The 16423-nt window shown below is 33.2% G+C and overlaps 1 protein-coding gene across 27 annotated transcripts in view; it reads left to right on the top strand.

The window, feature by feature from the left end:
- LOC6037170 (glucose transporter type 1) overlaps positions 1–16423 on the top strand; it is a 431006-nt gene that overhangs the window by 229480 nt on the left and 185103 nt on the right. For 22 of the 27 annotated variants that reach the window (XR_005278313.1, XR_005278311.1, XR_005278309.1 and 19 more), the window contains 2 exons: positions 11913–11986; positions 15593–15919. Coding sequence is in view for 1 of the 27 variants with exons in the window: in XM_038261510.1 (XP_038117438.1) it covers positions 15890–15919 (30 nt within the window). In the remaining 26 variants the exon portion in view is untranslated. The remainder of the gene's footprint in view (positions 1–11912; positions 11987–15592; positions 15920–16423) is intronic. The other 5 variants (XM_038261494.1, XM_038261491.1, XM_038261495.1 and 2 more) reach the window with 3 other exon arrangements.

The following is a 16423-nucleotide window of genomic DNA, read 5'->3' as shown; positions in this document are numbered from 1 at the left end:
ATATTTTCATTATGTTTTCAAAACGTAAAAAAGTTTTTCAATTTTAGATTTAATTCGATATTTAAGTTTTCCGAAAACTGAAAATCTATAGTAGGTAATTTACCCATACTCACAAAAAAAGTTCAAGGGCAACATTTAAAATAAAAAAACATATTTTAAATTACTTAATGAATTCAGTTAAACAATTAAAAATATTTAACATATAAGACCATTTTCAAACTCAAGTTAGAATCTGTTTTCAAATATTCAATCTATGTGACAAAATGAAATAGAGTCATCACTTTAAGGTGGCCATAAGGCTCTATTTTATATTAGTTTTTCATTAACTTTACCCTTGTTTGATAAACAAAATTTAATAGAGATCATTTGATTCATAAATTTTTAAAGAAAATCTGTGTCAAAGGCATCCAATATTCAATAAGATTTTGCATGTCTTAAACAGCATTTCCATACTCAAATATATTTAAATATTGAAAAGAACCTTAAATTTAAGGTAAGTTACTAAAGCAGAATTGAGTGAATTCAATTTGAAAATTGTACAATATATTAAAAAAATATTCAAGAGTTAAAAAATAATTTTCAAACAAGTACGATTTTTTGACAAAAATTTTTAAATTCCCGACTTTTTCCCGATATTTGACGGATTTAGGCAAATTCCCGACTTTTTTCCCGACTTTCTCGATTTCCCGACTTGAGTGGCCACCCTGATATCGACATTAGAAAATGGCGGGTTGTTTGGGTGAGACTTAGAAAACATCAATTTTCTTGTTTAAAAATATTTGCATGGCAATATCTCAGCAACTAAGGGTCGTATCAACAAAGTTCAAAAAAGCAAAATATAGAGAATTTTCTCAGCTTTTCAAAAATATTTTTTTCAAAGGTGGGCAAACATGGGCACAAATTTTGAAAAATAAATAACTGCGAGTATTTTCAAAAAAGTTACCTTAAAATGGCTATAACTTGAAAACGGTGCCTTTTATCATAATTTCTCTGAAGTACTTTTTGATTGCAAATTCGATTTTACATCGAAAAATAAAGTTGAAAAAGTTTTGCGACCAATATTTCGATTTTTTTTTAAATCAGTATTGATTCAAAAAGTCATAACTCGGTCAAAGATTTTTGACCCGTTCTGAACATTTCTAAAAAGTTTACATTTGATGTTCCCTAAAACATATCAGAAAATAAAAAAATTAAAAAAAGTGAAATTAAAAATCACCTTAAATTTTTTACCGTGTAGTTCTTATCCATACCTACAACTTTGCCGACTTTTCATATATCATTTTTGTATGGACAGCTGCCAAATTTGTTTGGAAAATTATATGGACAAACTAATGATGCAAAATGGCTTCTTTGGGAATACGGAAGCCACTAAAAAAGTTTCAGCCGGATTGAAAAATACAGAACTTAAAATTTAAAAAAATACCGATTTCGTAGAGAAGTGCTCTAGTAAAAAACAACGGTTGTATGTGAATTAGATTGTTTAAAAATTGGATCGAGTTACGGAACACAAGCTAGATAACACTGCATTTTTTTTTATTTAGACATTAGAAACACCACCGGATGATAACTATCAACCACCCTGGAACTCCTGCTGCCGGTACTTTTCCTTAACTTCACTCATACACCCTGCCGGGAATGTTAAATTCGCAAAGTTTTCAGATGTTTCCCTTCAAATATCCCACTTTTCCGGCACATCAACTATTCATAATTAAAGCAGTGGTAATTCTTCGTGTCTTTAGGGTGGTGGAAAAGTGCTTTCTGTCTCTGACAAGGCAGAGAGCGCAAGGGCAGAACAAAGAAATGGTTGAGGAAGCTTTCCCACTCTCAGCACTTCGAGGGAAATTGTGTAGTTGGGGGGGAGGTTCGATCTGTTCGCGAAACTTTTGGTCTTTTGGCATGTCGTCATTAATTGGCACGGTGACGGAACTTTGTCAGCCAGGTAAAGTTCCTGGCGATAGTTTTGTCAAAACGCGATAGAGTAGGACTAATTTAGTTTGGGGTAAAAGTTTGAGCACGACGGAAATTGTTGCAGTTTGGTGGCGAAGAATTTCAGCGTGTAACTTGGGGTGGCGTGGAGTTGTTTGAGTTGCTGAAGACTTTTTCACTTAATTTTGATAAGAGGGCCTTTGTGCCCTGATGAAAAAAAATAAATGGTGTCGATTATAAAACAAACATTACTCTTTTTTATTAGCGCATAATAATTCAGCTGAACTGTCCTTTATAAAAAAAATCATCGAAACTATCTAATTATCCAACCACGTTGTTATCAGTGGCACTGCAATTTACAACCACCGCAACCTCATCCCAGCATGGCAGCAAATATTCCCACAATAACCGGGTCAAGTGGGCCACCCCAAAACGGCCAGACCACCATCCAAACCCCCTGGACTGGCAGGTTGTCCACCGCGTTGAAAGCCATCACCCCACCCATGGTCAGCTAGATGAGTGACCTCAAACGAGCCCTCCTCTAACCCCTTCATCCCCCCCCCCCCCCCAAACGAAAGTAATTACTTGCAGTTTTATGGGTGAAAAGTTTCGTGACTGCCCGAATTAGGGTCGGTTCTGGGGGGGTTTAAATGGGATTTTTCAAGCGTCCGTTACGGAACGGAAAACTTTTCCACCGCCGACAGAACTGAACTGCTGAACACTGAACTGATGAAAAAAGCTGCTGCTGTTGCTGGCAAAACATACAATTCATTTTCGTGCTGATGATTAGTGGAAAAGTGGGATGGAAAGTCGTGAAAGTCGCGACTGATGAGAGGACAGTGGGTGCAGTTGTTAATTGGAATTTGAATTATGCAAATTACAGTTTTTTTAATTGAAAATTATAAGAAACAAATACATGCCGGAAATGGATTTTATTTATATTTGTTTATATTGTTCAAACTTTGTAGGGCCCTTCCCTATGACCAAAGAAGCCATTTTGTGGCATTCCATAAAAGCCTCCATACAATTTTATCAGCTGTCCATACAAAAACGGTACGTAGATATTTGAAAAATTTGTAACTTAAGAAGGAATTATCTGATCGTTTTACTGTCTTCGACAAAGTTGTAGGTATTGATAAGGGTTATTCAAACAAAAATAGGTACACGGATTTTTTTTACGATTTTGAAAATAATTTGCAAAAAAAACCCGTTTTCCAAAATGTGTTCTTTTTAATCTATGAAATTTTTGATATGTTAGGGGACAAAAACCGTTAAAATTTTGAGCCCTGGAAAAGTTTGAACAAAATGTAACCGCCGAGTTATGATTTTTCGATAAAATGTGTTTTTTGGAAACAAATTAAATTTCAGCCAAAAACTTTTTTTGATTTTAGTTTTTAATGTGAAGTCAAATTATCAAGCAAAAAGTACCAGTACAATTTTTTTTATTTTGTGCACAGTTTTCTAGGTATTCTCACTTAAAATTTAATTTTAACTATAAAATTCGGATTTTTCGATTTTTAAATAAATTTACACTTTTTTGATCACTCCTACAAATATTTTTTCTGAGAGTTCATTTGTTTTTTAATAAAGATTTAATGATGATTAGACTTCTGCTTGCTAAAATACAGCGGTTAATGTTAAAGAAACAAGAAAATTAAAAAAATTCGAGTCCCTCATTTTCTAGTGCCAATATCTCAGCAACTAAGTGTCTAATTTTCAAAGTTGAAAAATGAAACATTTGTATTTTGTGATCTTTTCGAAAAAAAAAAACATATTTTGGAATCAAGACAAACATTTATAAAGGGCCAAACATTCAATATAACGCCCATTTGAATTGTTATAGTTTATTTTAAAATTATAAAAATATTTTTGTTGAAATGCTCAGAAAATGTCACTGATATATCACATTCACATTTTACATTGAAAATAGTTTCTGAGAAATTGGTAATAGACATTAAAAGGCGATAATATTGGGACTTTAAAAACTTGTTTTTTCTTGTTAATTATTTTTGATATTTTTTGTATTTCTGCAACCACAGGTCCAATCTTCAATGTCTCTTAGGAAATTTTGTTGGAAGTTTTCTGATCTTTGAAATAGACAATCACTACACTACTAAAATATCAAAAAAACGAGAATTTACAGATAAAAATAAGTTTTTAGTGGCTTTTGAAAAAGATGCACTTTTGCAAAAAATCTGTGAAGTACTTCTCGATTTCAAATTTGATTTTAAATTATACACTGAAGTAATTTTGTTCACTTAAATTTGTAGAGTGTAACGACATAAACTTTTCAAAATAAATGCAAAGATTTTAGTTTGTTTAAACATTTATGTCTGGTTGAAAAAAATCAACCACAGCCAAAAGAATAAAAAAAGTAATAAAATAAAAGATTTTTTTGAATCTTGTGACAGTTTCTGGCTTTAAAATATTGAAGATTAAGGTTGAAATAAAAAAAAAATTCATACAAAAAAAAAAAATCTTTTTTCATGATTTTCATGATTTACTATTCAGGTTACTATACTACACTGAAAAAATTTTATGTTTTCAGTTATGAGCAATGTAATTAGCTTATATCTGTAAGCCCATACATCCAATTGAAATGTGGTCAAAGACAAACTTATGGGAAATTGGACGAGCTTTCCGGTAAAAATATTTTCGAGACTGAAAAATCAAGTTGGTCATATAGAAATTGCTAAAAACCATCAAAAAACCTATTTTTTCAACATTTTTATTTTTAAAACCGCTGTAACTTCACAAGGATTGGACTTAGTACAATGGTCAATATGGGGACTTTTACGTAAAATTGTCTGGAGAAACGACTCTCGTGCTCGGTTTTTGAAAATTTTGATGTTTAGGGCACTTTTGAAAAAAACAGTTTCAGTAAATGATTTTTGTATTTTTTTAGGTGAGTTGCTCCATCCTGCATTTTTCGTGAGTCTTTTTGTAACATCTTAGGCTATTTTCACAAAAATTTTTACCGAAAAAAATCGTGGGCTCACCTTTAAATTTGACTTTTAAACTTAAAAATCAAAAAATCTCATAAAAGTGGAGTATTTTTTTCTTTCAGTGTATTTTTTTCGGAAAGCCCGTCAAATTTCCTACAAGTTTGTATTTGACCACTTTTTGATTTGATGCAACGGCTTCGAGATACAACAATATTTAAATTACAAAATACAAAAATATTTAATACACTTACGCCCTTCTCAAATGTCATCATCGAGTGTAACTGGCTCAATATACACAAAAATGGCTTATATAAGCGTAGGATAACATGTCTACAAAGTTTCATTGAAATCGGAGAGATTCGAGAAAAAAGTACCTAAAAAATTCCTGTTTTGGGCTGGAATTGCTCTATTTGAATTTGTCGTTATTGAAATATGAATTTTGTGAGGAAGTATTTTTTTTTTAATTTTGCTCTTTGTGAATTATTTTCGAAATCTTTAAATAAAGTAAAACTTTGTGACGAATATTCAACGAATATCAGCAACTTTCAGCCCGTATATTTTCTCAGCTATTAAAAAATGATATTGCAGATATGCTATGCGTAAAAGTGGCCCAATAAAACGCGATGATGCAGACACATTTGGACTAACATATTTTTCCAAATTTTGGCATTTTTTATGATTTTTTCAATCAAAACTTCTAGCTTCACAATTTTTCTCTCCTTTCTAACCAAGAAATCACCCACCGTGCCCCTCCAAAGAAAGGCTCCTCAGGAGATTGGGTCATTGATGATGAAATGCGATTAAATTTTGATGACATCGTCGCGGTCTCATTCTCTCTTTACTCGCTGACGAGTTTCTGCCCCTTTTCCCACTCAAACTAAAATGATGAAGCCCTCGTCAGAAGGGTTGTAAAAAATAAAAGAATTTATTGGGTTTGGGTCGCGATGGCGGAGAAGGTTTTCGGCGGCGCACACAGCCAAACTTGATTTCGTTGTAATTTGATTTGATTTGTAGCTGGGAGAAGCCGCACAGGGAACAGCGGCAATGAACTGTGGTGAATGATGATTGAAAGCATTTTTTGATGTGACCTTTCGAGTCTGGAGAGTTTAGTTTATGAATATCCATATTTTGCACGATAAGTTTAAAAAAATGAATATTTTGCTACTGAAACGTAATCCGACGACGAAACCAGGTCAATTTCGCAATCGACGTTCGATCGAAGAAGCAAAAAGGATAACTTTGAAAAGCTGTTATTACTTCATGGTACTTTGGTCTTTGTCAACTCGAGAAAAAAACAGACTCCTTGGGAAAAACAAGCATTGTGCACAGCTGGTGCCACGCCAGGAGCGTCGTTTAAGCCATCTTAGTAAAATAACAGAGAAAAAAGAGCTCAGAAAAACGCAGCTGACGTTCAATCAGATGAGCTAGAAACCCTTCTTCACGAACCACCGCATTCATTAAACTTCAACCCCGGAATGTGATTCCAACTGACAAATTTCCATTTTCCGCGCGTCAACTTTGCCCAACCCGTCTCACCGAGGAGAATTCATGCCACAGCGCTTGACCTTTTCGGTGAAATCCCGGGGCGTTACGACGTCCCGAAAAATTTCCACACAAAAATGTCACTCTCAACTCGCTGGGACTGAGCTCCATTTCCTTAACGAAAGCACAATTTTACAACCCCATTCGAAATGTCACTTTCCATTTTGACTGCTCGTTTTGCTCCTTGGGGGAGGGTCCTGGAAACATCACCCGTCACAAGAAATTGTCCACCCCGAGTTTTAATTACGATTTGTTTTGGGGATCACAAGTTGAACAGAACCTGGTTGCATCTCTTGGAAATCTCAAAATCTAGAGATTTTGTTTCTTGTTTCTTGACTCTGTTTCTTGTTTCTTGTTTCTTGTTTCTTGTTTCTTGTTTCTTGTTTCTTGTTTCTTGTTTCTTGTTTCTTGTTTCTTGTTTCTTGTTTCTTGTTTCTTGTTTCTTGTTTCTTGTTTCTTGTTTCTTGTTTCTTGTTTCTTGTTTCTTGTTTCTTGTTTCTTGTTTCTTGTTTCTTGTTTCTTGTTTCTTGTTTCTTGTTTCTTGTTTCTTGTTTCTTGTTTCTTGTTTCTTGTTTCTTGTTTCTTGTTTCTTGTTTCTTGTTTCTTGTTTCTTGTTTCTTGTTTCTTGTTTCTTGTTTCTTGTTTCTTGTTTCTTGTTTCTTGTTTCTTGTTTCTTGTTTCTTGTTTCTTGTTTCTTGTTTCTTGTTTCTTGTTTCTTGTTTCTTGTTTCTTGTTTCTTGTTTCTTGTTTCTTGTTTCTTGTTTCTTGTTTCTTGTTTCTTGTTTCTTGTTTCTTGTTTCTTGTTTCTTGTTTCTTGTTTCTTGTTTCTTGTTTCTTGTTTCTTGTTTCTTGTTTCTTGTTTCTTGTTTCTTGTTTCTTGTTTCTTGTTTCTTGTTTCTTGTTTCTTGTTTCTTGTTTCTTGTTTCTTGTTTCTTGTTTCTTGTTTCTTGTTTCTTGTTTCTTGTTTCTTGTTTCTTGTTTCTTGTTTCTTGTTTCTTGTTTCTTGTTTCTTGTTTCTTGTTTCTTGTTTCTTGTTTCTTGTTTCTTGTTTCTTGTTTCTTGTTTCTTGTTTCTTGTTTCTTGTTTCTTGTTTCTTGTTTCTTGTTTCTTGTTTCTTGTTTCTTGTTTCTTGTTTCTTGTTTCTTGTTTCTTGTTTCTTGTTTCTTGTTTCTTGTTTCTTGTTTCTTGTTTCTTGTTTCTTGTTTGATTCTTTTTTATTTTTCTCTTGAAAATAATCGTTTAAATTTTGATTAAGAAATCAGCTCCTTCCGAGATCATCAATGTTCAACTGTCGGAAGATGTTAAAGGTCACGTGGTTCTGGGAACCATCAAGGGAAGCCAGATGAAAATATTTATTTATTCAAGACATTGTGTTCACCCAGCAAGCTGAAATGGACCTTTTACGAGACGCACGTAAACTTGAAGAGCACTCAAGCAACGCGGGTCGTTGAAAGTACGAGAAATGCTTCTTCCGCATTCAGAAGAGGAGTAGCGACTTTCTTCAAGTCAGGATGATAGTTGTGCTTGATTATTATGTGGATTTTCTGTTGATTAATAATTGCACCTTCCAGACAATGGAACTTTGATTACTCTTAAGAATGTAGAACACAAGGATGTTAACGATAAAATTGTCGAGGCTCGATAACGATAAAATTAACGGGACGATAACGATAACCTATCGTTATCGTTATTTCGATAATTCTATCAGCAATTATCTTATCGCCGATAATAGACGATAACTCATTTTTTAAATCTTTGTAAAGTCGACTTAATTCAACAATATCATGTTAAATTTTCAATGCTTTCACTAAGAATATATTTTTTTTAAATCTAGTAACTTTTAAAGTCAAAATTTTTAACAAAATACCGTATTTTTTCGAAAGTTTCATAATTTCAAATTTTCATAATTTGCAATATGGGTTTCAAACGAAGCAAAATTTTGTTTGCTTTTTCACATTAGTAGATTTTTTTTTGTAAGATACGAAAATTTTCGCAAAAGACCGTATTTTTTCGAAAAATGTCAAATGCATCGAAATTTTGTATGTTTTTTCACTTCATAAAAGTATGTTTGTAAAATGTAAAAAAAAATCACAAAATACCGTATTTTTTTAAATACTAAAATTTGCAATATGGGTAGCAAACTAAGCGATTTTTGTTTTGCTTTTTTTCACTTTATTAGACTTTTTTTGTTATAAGCTATTGTTTTTTTACAAAATACCGTTTTTATCCGAAAATACTATTTTTTTAATTTGCAATATGCGTATCAAACGATGCAATTTTTTTTATGAAACATACACAATTTGAATGTTTGCATGGAGTATGAAAAAATTTGCTGAGTTTGATACCCATATTGCAAATTTGGAAAATCTGATTTTTTTGTTTAAAGATCCGGTAATTTGTGAAAATTTTAGTATTTTCCAAATTTTTTTAATAAATTGAAAAACCATACGAAATTTCAATTCGTTTGATACCCATGTTGCAAAATCTGAAAATTTAAGTATTTTTGAAAAATACGGTATTTTGTGAAAATTTTAGTATTTTCGAAAAATACGCTATTTTGTGAAAATTGTAGTAATTTACCAAAATACACTAATAAAGTGAAAAAAAAAACATTCAAAATTTCGCTTCGTTTGATACCTATATTGCAAATTATAAAAATCTGAGTAATTTCGATAAAAACGGTATTTTGTGAAATTTTTTGTATTTTACAAAAATTCTTTAATAAAGTGATAAAACATACAAAATGTTGCTTCGTTTGAAACCCATATTGCAAATGATGATAGTTTGAGTATTTTCGAAAAAATAAATACCGTATTTTTTTGAAAATACTAAAATTTTCATAATTTGTGAATAATTTTGAGTACATATTTAAACTTGAAAACTTACTTCATTTTTAAAAATATAGTCTTAGTGAAAGCATTGATAATTTAACTTGATATGTTGAATTATTCGATTTTATAATAACCCAAGTAACATTTTTTTCCAGGAGTTCTACAAGAGCTCTTCAAGATAGCTACAGCATAGCAGTTTGGACCGCGGTAGGATAAAACTCTCTTCAAGAACTCTTCCAAACTCCTGAAGAAGCGTTGAAGAGAATTTTATCCTACCGCGGTCCAAACTGCTATGCTGTAGCTATCTTGAAGAGCTCTTATAGAACTCCTAGAAAAGAATGTTACCTGGGAACTCATTGTTAAAATCTATAACAATGAGTTATCGTCCATTTTCGGCGATAATCTAATCTTATCTTAGAATTATCGAAATAACGATAACGATAAATTATTGTTATCGCCCCGACGATCTCATAATGATGACGTTTTATGGCAGCATCTTGATTGCTTTTAAGTTTAATTTAAATGTGCTAAGAAGGTTTTATGCCTCGAACTTAAAACTTGGTGTAAATAAAACCCAAATGACATTCAATAAGGTTTTATGAAAGTTTTAAGAGAGTCTTGAAACCCCGATAGCAATGTCTTGCCAAACGGTTTTATTGCATGTTTCTTTAAAACCAACGATGTTGTAGCTGTCAACTTCAATAAGTCATGCAAAAAGCTTACTTAAAACCATAAGCTCCTTAAAAAAAAGCATTTAACGCGACAAAATAGCAATTATTATGGCGCAAAAGGGAAAAAACAGAAAATTTGATAAACATTTTAAGAAAAATTACATTTATGCAGAATTTCTGACATAACTATTATAACTGTTGAATAGGGTGACCAGAAAAAATGACCCCCTGCTTCACAAGCGGAAAACGTTTTTTTGGGTTATTTTAAGCATCTGTGTAAATTTTGAGCGACATTGGATGAGATTATCCCATTGATACCCGAGCCTAATGTTGGTGTCAAAAATGTTTTTCATACAAAACTGACTTTTTTAAATCGCTAATAACTTTTTAGGATCGAGTTTTACAGCTTTGGTATGTTCTACAAAGTTATAGAGCATTAAATTTTCATTAAGAATCTCACTTTTGGGAATATTCGGATGGAAGTAGCGGACCGTTCAGACCAAACCGTAAGAAACTTGGATTTTCCATACATTGTTTCGATTTTTCCCATACAAACTTCACCTCCGAGTATCAATGGGTAAATGATGACCGATTTTGCTCATATTTGGCCCAGAGTCCTAGAATAGGTCAAGGAACAATATTCAGCTTGTGGAGCGAGGCTTTGAGAAAAAGTCGCATATTCTGGGCACCCTACTGTCAAAGCCAAAAAATAAATTGATTTTTTTTTTCAAAGAAATGCGGAGGTCCTTTTGGGTTTTAAGTGAGTTTTATCAGGGTTCTGGGGAAACTGTTACGACTAAGTGTTTTGAATGTTGGTTTTGGCAGATAGGTTTTATAGCGATTGTGACAGCTTTGATAAATCCTAAAATTATACTTGGGTTATAAAGTGATGTCAATTTCATTTTTCAAAAAAAGATTTGAAATCGTTCGAAAAATCTGTTAGAAAAATGCAATCACTTGTAACGCGTCAGCTTGATCGGTTGATAAAAAATATGCGCCGGATTTGCTCGGCTCTGGCTGAACAAATGTTGTCCAGATACGTTCCACTGCTTGTTATTGAAAAATTTTAAGTTTGATTAAGTTATTTAAGAGTTACGATTAAAAAACTATTAGAACCAAAGCAAAAAAAGTTAATTTCAACCATATTCACCCCTTTTTTGCTGTTTAATTTGATGAGCACCAAATTACAAATCCAATCTAGAATCTGCCAAACTTTTCCAGCTGTGTGACCAACCAAGTAACGAAAAATCTGCCAGGTTCTCCCCCAGACAAACTCTGGCAAATAAGTCCCCACACTGGCTAATACTAAAGCGCTGACTGGCGACTTTCGCTTGATAATTAAAACGCTTCCATAATGAAATTCAATCCATCATCGGGCGAAAAGTATAAATAATTGAATGTAAAACTATGAACGAGCAAAACTTTGACCGGGCGTCCGGATAAACTCATCATCCTTGCGGGGGTGGTGAGGATTAACTTTGTGACTAAGTGACGATCAGTCATGTGACGTTGTAGAATGCCAGCGCTTGTTGTGGCGTTGGGCAAACTTCTGGAAAAATAGTCCCCCCCCCTCACCACCAACGCAACGTCCGGCGGAAGTGAGCGCAAATCGTTGGCCAATGTTCGCGCTCTTTTGGGCAGCTAAAATGGCGGAAAAGTGGTTTGGGCACTAATTTGACAACTTTCTGCCAGCACCAGTGTTTTGGAATGGGTGAGAATGGGAATTTTGTTGGTCCTCGTCGGTTGTGCGTGGCAGACTAATGAGTTTTTGGAAAGTTGATTAAATGTGTGAATTTTGGTGTGTTGCTAGCTGGGAAACACTGCGGGGTGATTTTCTATTCAAATATTTACAAAGCTGTAATGCAAGAAGATGTATTTTGTATTGAGCTAACTACTTGATTGGACATTGAATTACTCTTTTTCTTCATCTTTTCAATTATTTTTGCCATTATGCAATACCATCCTTAACAATTTTATATGTTTCCTTCTCTTTTCAGGATCAACTCGTCGTTCATCATCGACGCTGTGTGAGTGGTACTTAAACTACTGTCATCTACTAACCAAACCAACAGTGAGTGAATATTTTCATTTCCGGTCCACTTATACCGTTACTTTACCCATCTGACCCCCCACACTGACATTTTAAAGTGCGGTGCGGAAAAAGAACGGAAAATTGAGAAACCATGAAAAATCAACCGAGAAAAGGCGCCAAGTGATTTGGAAGTGCCCGAGGTCTGGCCATTCTCCGTTTTATTTTGTTTTCGTTCTGCATTCCGGTTTTCCTCCGGATGTTTGACCACTGCCAGTTATGCCTGGTCCCTTGAAGAGGACATTGTCTGCTAATTATGTGCTTCGAAAAATGACAAGATTGAAACTTCTTTCATAGGAAAAGTGAGTTTTTTTCGGTTTTTATTGAATATCTCATGATAGAAATCTAATTTTGGGGATTTGTGCAGGTCAAAAGGATAGGCATTGTGAGATGCTCAATATGGCATTTTTAACTTAAATTTGGCCCAAAATGCACGTGACAAAATGATAAATTCCAGTATTTTTTTTTAAATAAAAAGATGCATCAAAATAAAATAGAATTTCGAGCTTTTCTAAATAAAAGGAAACGATTTCTATCAATGCAATGATTTTTTGTTTCATAAATTTTATTTTGCTTTACCTCCTTTATTTTTGACAACATTTCTTCAACAAGCTGTTAAGAATAGTTCCTACACATCGTGATTCTTTATGGCGTTGATTTTTCTATTTCTTGTTAGGTCGTTGCAAACATTTTTCAAAGTTTATGTTGGCCCCCCTTTCAAAATCGGCCAAAAAAATCAGGGAGCAAAAAAAATATGTTTTCGAAAAACTTCAAAACTTTAATCAACTGAAAACCATTTGAAATGCATTTTTCTGCGTTCATAATCAATATAATATAAATAAATATTTATAACGGCAATAATATTTGATAATCATAACAACAAGCACATGCTGATGAATTTTTGTTGTACACTTAATATGTTTCAGAGATATTGAAATCAGGTGTACACGTACAACGGGTGCCACGATATCTCAACACTTCGTTGATCAAATCGGGTCAACATTTTTTGTGAAGACTCGTCCAATCGGTCCCGTGTGCAAGACGAATGTTGCTTTCCAAATAGTTTTGATTTGTGTATTTGCAAAATAACAATTTTTCTAAATCGGGCTTCGTCATGGACACGAAATATGTCTTCTATCCAATTTTCAGCCAATTTGATCCATTTTATCTCGAGCTATTGCCTCATCCGAAAATCAACTCGGTGTTTCAAGAATAACGGCTCAGAAAGTTTTTCAGTTCGCTTTTGCTCATGGCTAAATTTCACTTTAATCATGAAAAATTACTGATGGCTTCACGTTAAAATACTTCAATCTTTAACTAAAGGTTTTTTTTCGATTTCGTTCAAATTATTCATAGAAATATGCAAATTTACTCAATTTTGTAGTAAGAATTACATCCCTTTTTGACATCTTTTTGGTTGAAGGCAAAAAAAACCTAATAAAAATTAATTTCCCATTTCAAGCTATCAATTTCAACTATCAGTATCAATTTGAAATTTCAAAACTAAATATCACGAATTGCTTTATAAACGCATTTTAACTACAGTTATGCTGCTACCGAAAATTTGCAAAATATCAATGAATTTATGAGATTTTTTCCTTAAAGTTTTAATTTTTTTCCGTTCTCTGGTCGTTAAATTAAATTTATGCATTTTTGATCAAAATACAAAAATAATCGTTGCACAATGTATTTTTTGCAACTTTTCCTATCCTTCTGGAGAAACGAAACGGCCTACTTTTCCCTATCAAAAATAACAGTTCTTCTTTTCAGCACTGAAATGGGTGCTGTTTGACATAAAATTCCATTAAAGAAGCGTTTTTCGGAATTGCACAAAATGTTGTAAGCTACTCGTTTCAAAACTTGATTTTTTCAGCACTCGTAAAACTCGTTGGATAAATGTACAACTCAAGCGGATTTTTTTTCTTTTTGCAACTTGTTGCATATACTACTGTTAAATAGTTTACAATCAATTGTCAATATAAAATTTTCAGCAGTCATTATCATTTTGTTTGCCCCCTCAATTTTTTAGGGAATTTATGAAAGAGGGAAGGCATAAAACAAAATTTGCATTGGCCTAACCAATTGTTCAATTTCGTCCTGACATGATTAAAAATTTGATTAGTTTACACAAATTTTAACCTTGACGTTGAATGCCTTCATTAACTTTCTAATACAGTTTAAACTCGATTATCCGAGAGCCTTGGAAAAATTTTACAAATATTTTGCATCGGATAATCGAATCACGTTTTTTTTTCTTATTTTTTTATTGATGGTCTTAAATCAGGGGTGACCAAAGTATGACCCTCGAGGTGATTTTTTGTGGCCCGGGGATCCATTTTGAAAAATCATGTAAAATGGATCTTTTAACATTTATGTTACTTTTTGGTAAATATTTTTTTGTTAACATAAAATTAATGATTTATAAATATTTTGATCTCAATAATACGATACAAATATTTTGTTCAACAGTTTATAAATTTAACAATATTACACGTTTAAATATGAGGGAAAAATGTTGATTTCGTCAAAACTATCATTAAATTGTCATCATTGTCATCATTGTCAATTTATTCAATTCAATTCGGTTTATTTGTGAATAATCAAGTTTCAATGAGTTCATTAAGGTACATAACAGAGTTTTGGTGTTCCTTTCAGCTGTGTTTTACATCGTAATTCAATCGAAAAATTATTACTTATAACTATGGAATAGACAAGAGTAAGAAAAAGTTATCATGTTTTGGTTTAATTGAATAAAATTGTTGAAAAAAAAAAATGATTTTCTGTTTTCTAATATTAAAATGACGAAAATGTCCAAAAATTACATTAAATTTCAAAAAAGGTTTTTCTGGTAGTTGCTTTTTTGGGTCTTATAGATTGAAATAATGTGATTTAATTTTTAAATGAACAATTTTTGACGTTTAGCCCACAAGCTTATGTGAGCTTGAAATTTGAAACTTTAGGCACTCCTGTCGGTTATGAAATATTAGAGAAATGAATTTGGTAATTGTATAAGCAATCAACTATTTAAATTTGAATAAAATGGGGTGGCATAACATAAATTTGTGTTAAAAGTGAGACAATAAAAAATACGATATTTTTTGTTTACTCAAGTCCTATACGGAATTTTACAGAGAATCGCTCGAAAAAAAAGAGGACCAAACAGTGGAACGTAAACAACCCCGCACCCAGTGACAGTGACAAACAAGAAAAACCGAGTGAAAAACGAGAAAAATGCCTCCCCCCCAGTTGTTTGCCAACCCAGCTGTGGGCTTGCTCGAAGGATGAATTTCATAAAGATACCACCCCCAACTGGGGCCGGGTCTGGTGATAAATAGTTTCCTCGCAAATGGCGGGAATTTTCCTTCGGCATTTTCCCCAACCAACTCTGTGTGCAATCTGGGAAGGATTTCTTTTGTTGATTCGTGGCACTATTTGTCGTTTTTGGCCACCGGGCTGACACCCTGTTGTTGGGTTTCCTTTGTTTTTAAATAGTTGGAAAATTCATTTGTTTTCCGGACTTCTTTTTGCAGCCAATTGTTGTACATAAAAGTGACAAGCCAATTTATTGTCTTTTCTTCTCTTTTTCAGAATCAAACAACAGAACACTGACGTGTGGTACTAGTGAAAGTGTCGCGTAGAATTTTTCCCCGGAAAAGTAGTGGAATTGAAAGTGACTCGATGAGCACCGTTTTGTGAGGGAGGGGAATCGAAGATCAAAAAGTGGAAGAAAAACACAAAGTTTGGAATGGTGCGGTAGCCCGATAAAGTGTCGATAAGTCGTTCAGAGGGTTGTGTTGTAGCATCTTTGTTCGTTGCCAAGACGATTAAACGAACGAGACGTCCACCATCAGCAGGAGCAGCGGAGTACTTTCATCCTTCCAGTGCATGCTCGAAATGGCTGGTCTGCCAATTAAGGTGAGTTTGTTTTTTAAGAAATTACAATAAAAAAGTTTGCTTGCATTTTTGTGCAGTTCCATTAAAGTGTAATACACAAGTCCAAAGAAGCAAAGTTATTTTTTTTTCAGGAATCTGTCATAATCAAACAAATACAGTTAATCGATTTGATATGTCACCTTTTTTAAGAGTTGTTCTTTCCTGTTTGAAGTAAATTTTTATAGAAAACTTTAAAAAATGTATACTCTTGAGTAGTTTTAAAGTTTATTGATCATAATATGATACAGTCATACAAAAACCCAGTCTACTTATTTCTACTTTATTGAAGGCATTTTTCTACATTAACTCAGAGATTGTAGACAAGCTCTACTTCAATTCAAAATGGTAAGCTTGCATGTCACTGTGCTGCTTTTCCTGTATCAGCATCGCCATATTTTGAACAGTTTGCTCCACGTTCAATCTGTTATGTTCACGAAAGCTGTAAATATCGCTCCAGTTCACCGTCAGCTTCATATCCGTCAAACG

This window comes from Culex quinquefasciatus, chromosome 3 (assembly GCF_015732765.1).
Source record: "Culex quinquefasciatus strain JHB chromosome 3, VPISU_Cqui_1.0_pri_paternal, whole genome shotgun sequence".
Classification (NCBI taxonomy): domain Eukaryota; kingdom Metazoa; phylum Arthropoda; class Insecta; order Diptera; family Culicidae; genus Culex; species Culex quinquefasciatus.
This window is presented reverse-complemented; position numbering and strand designations above follow the sequence as displayed.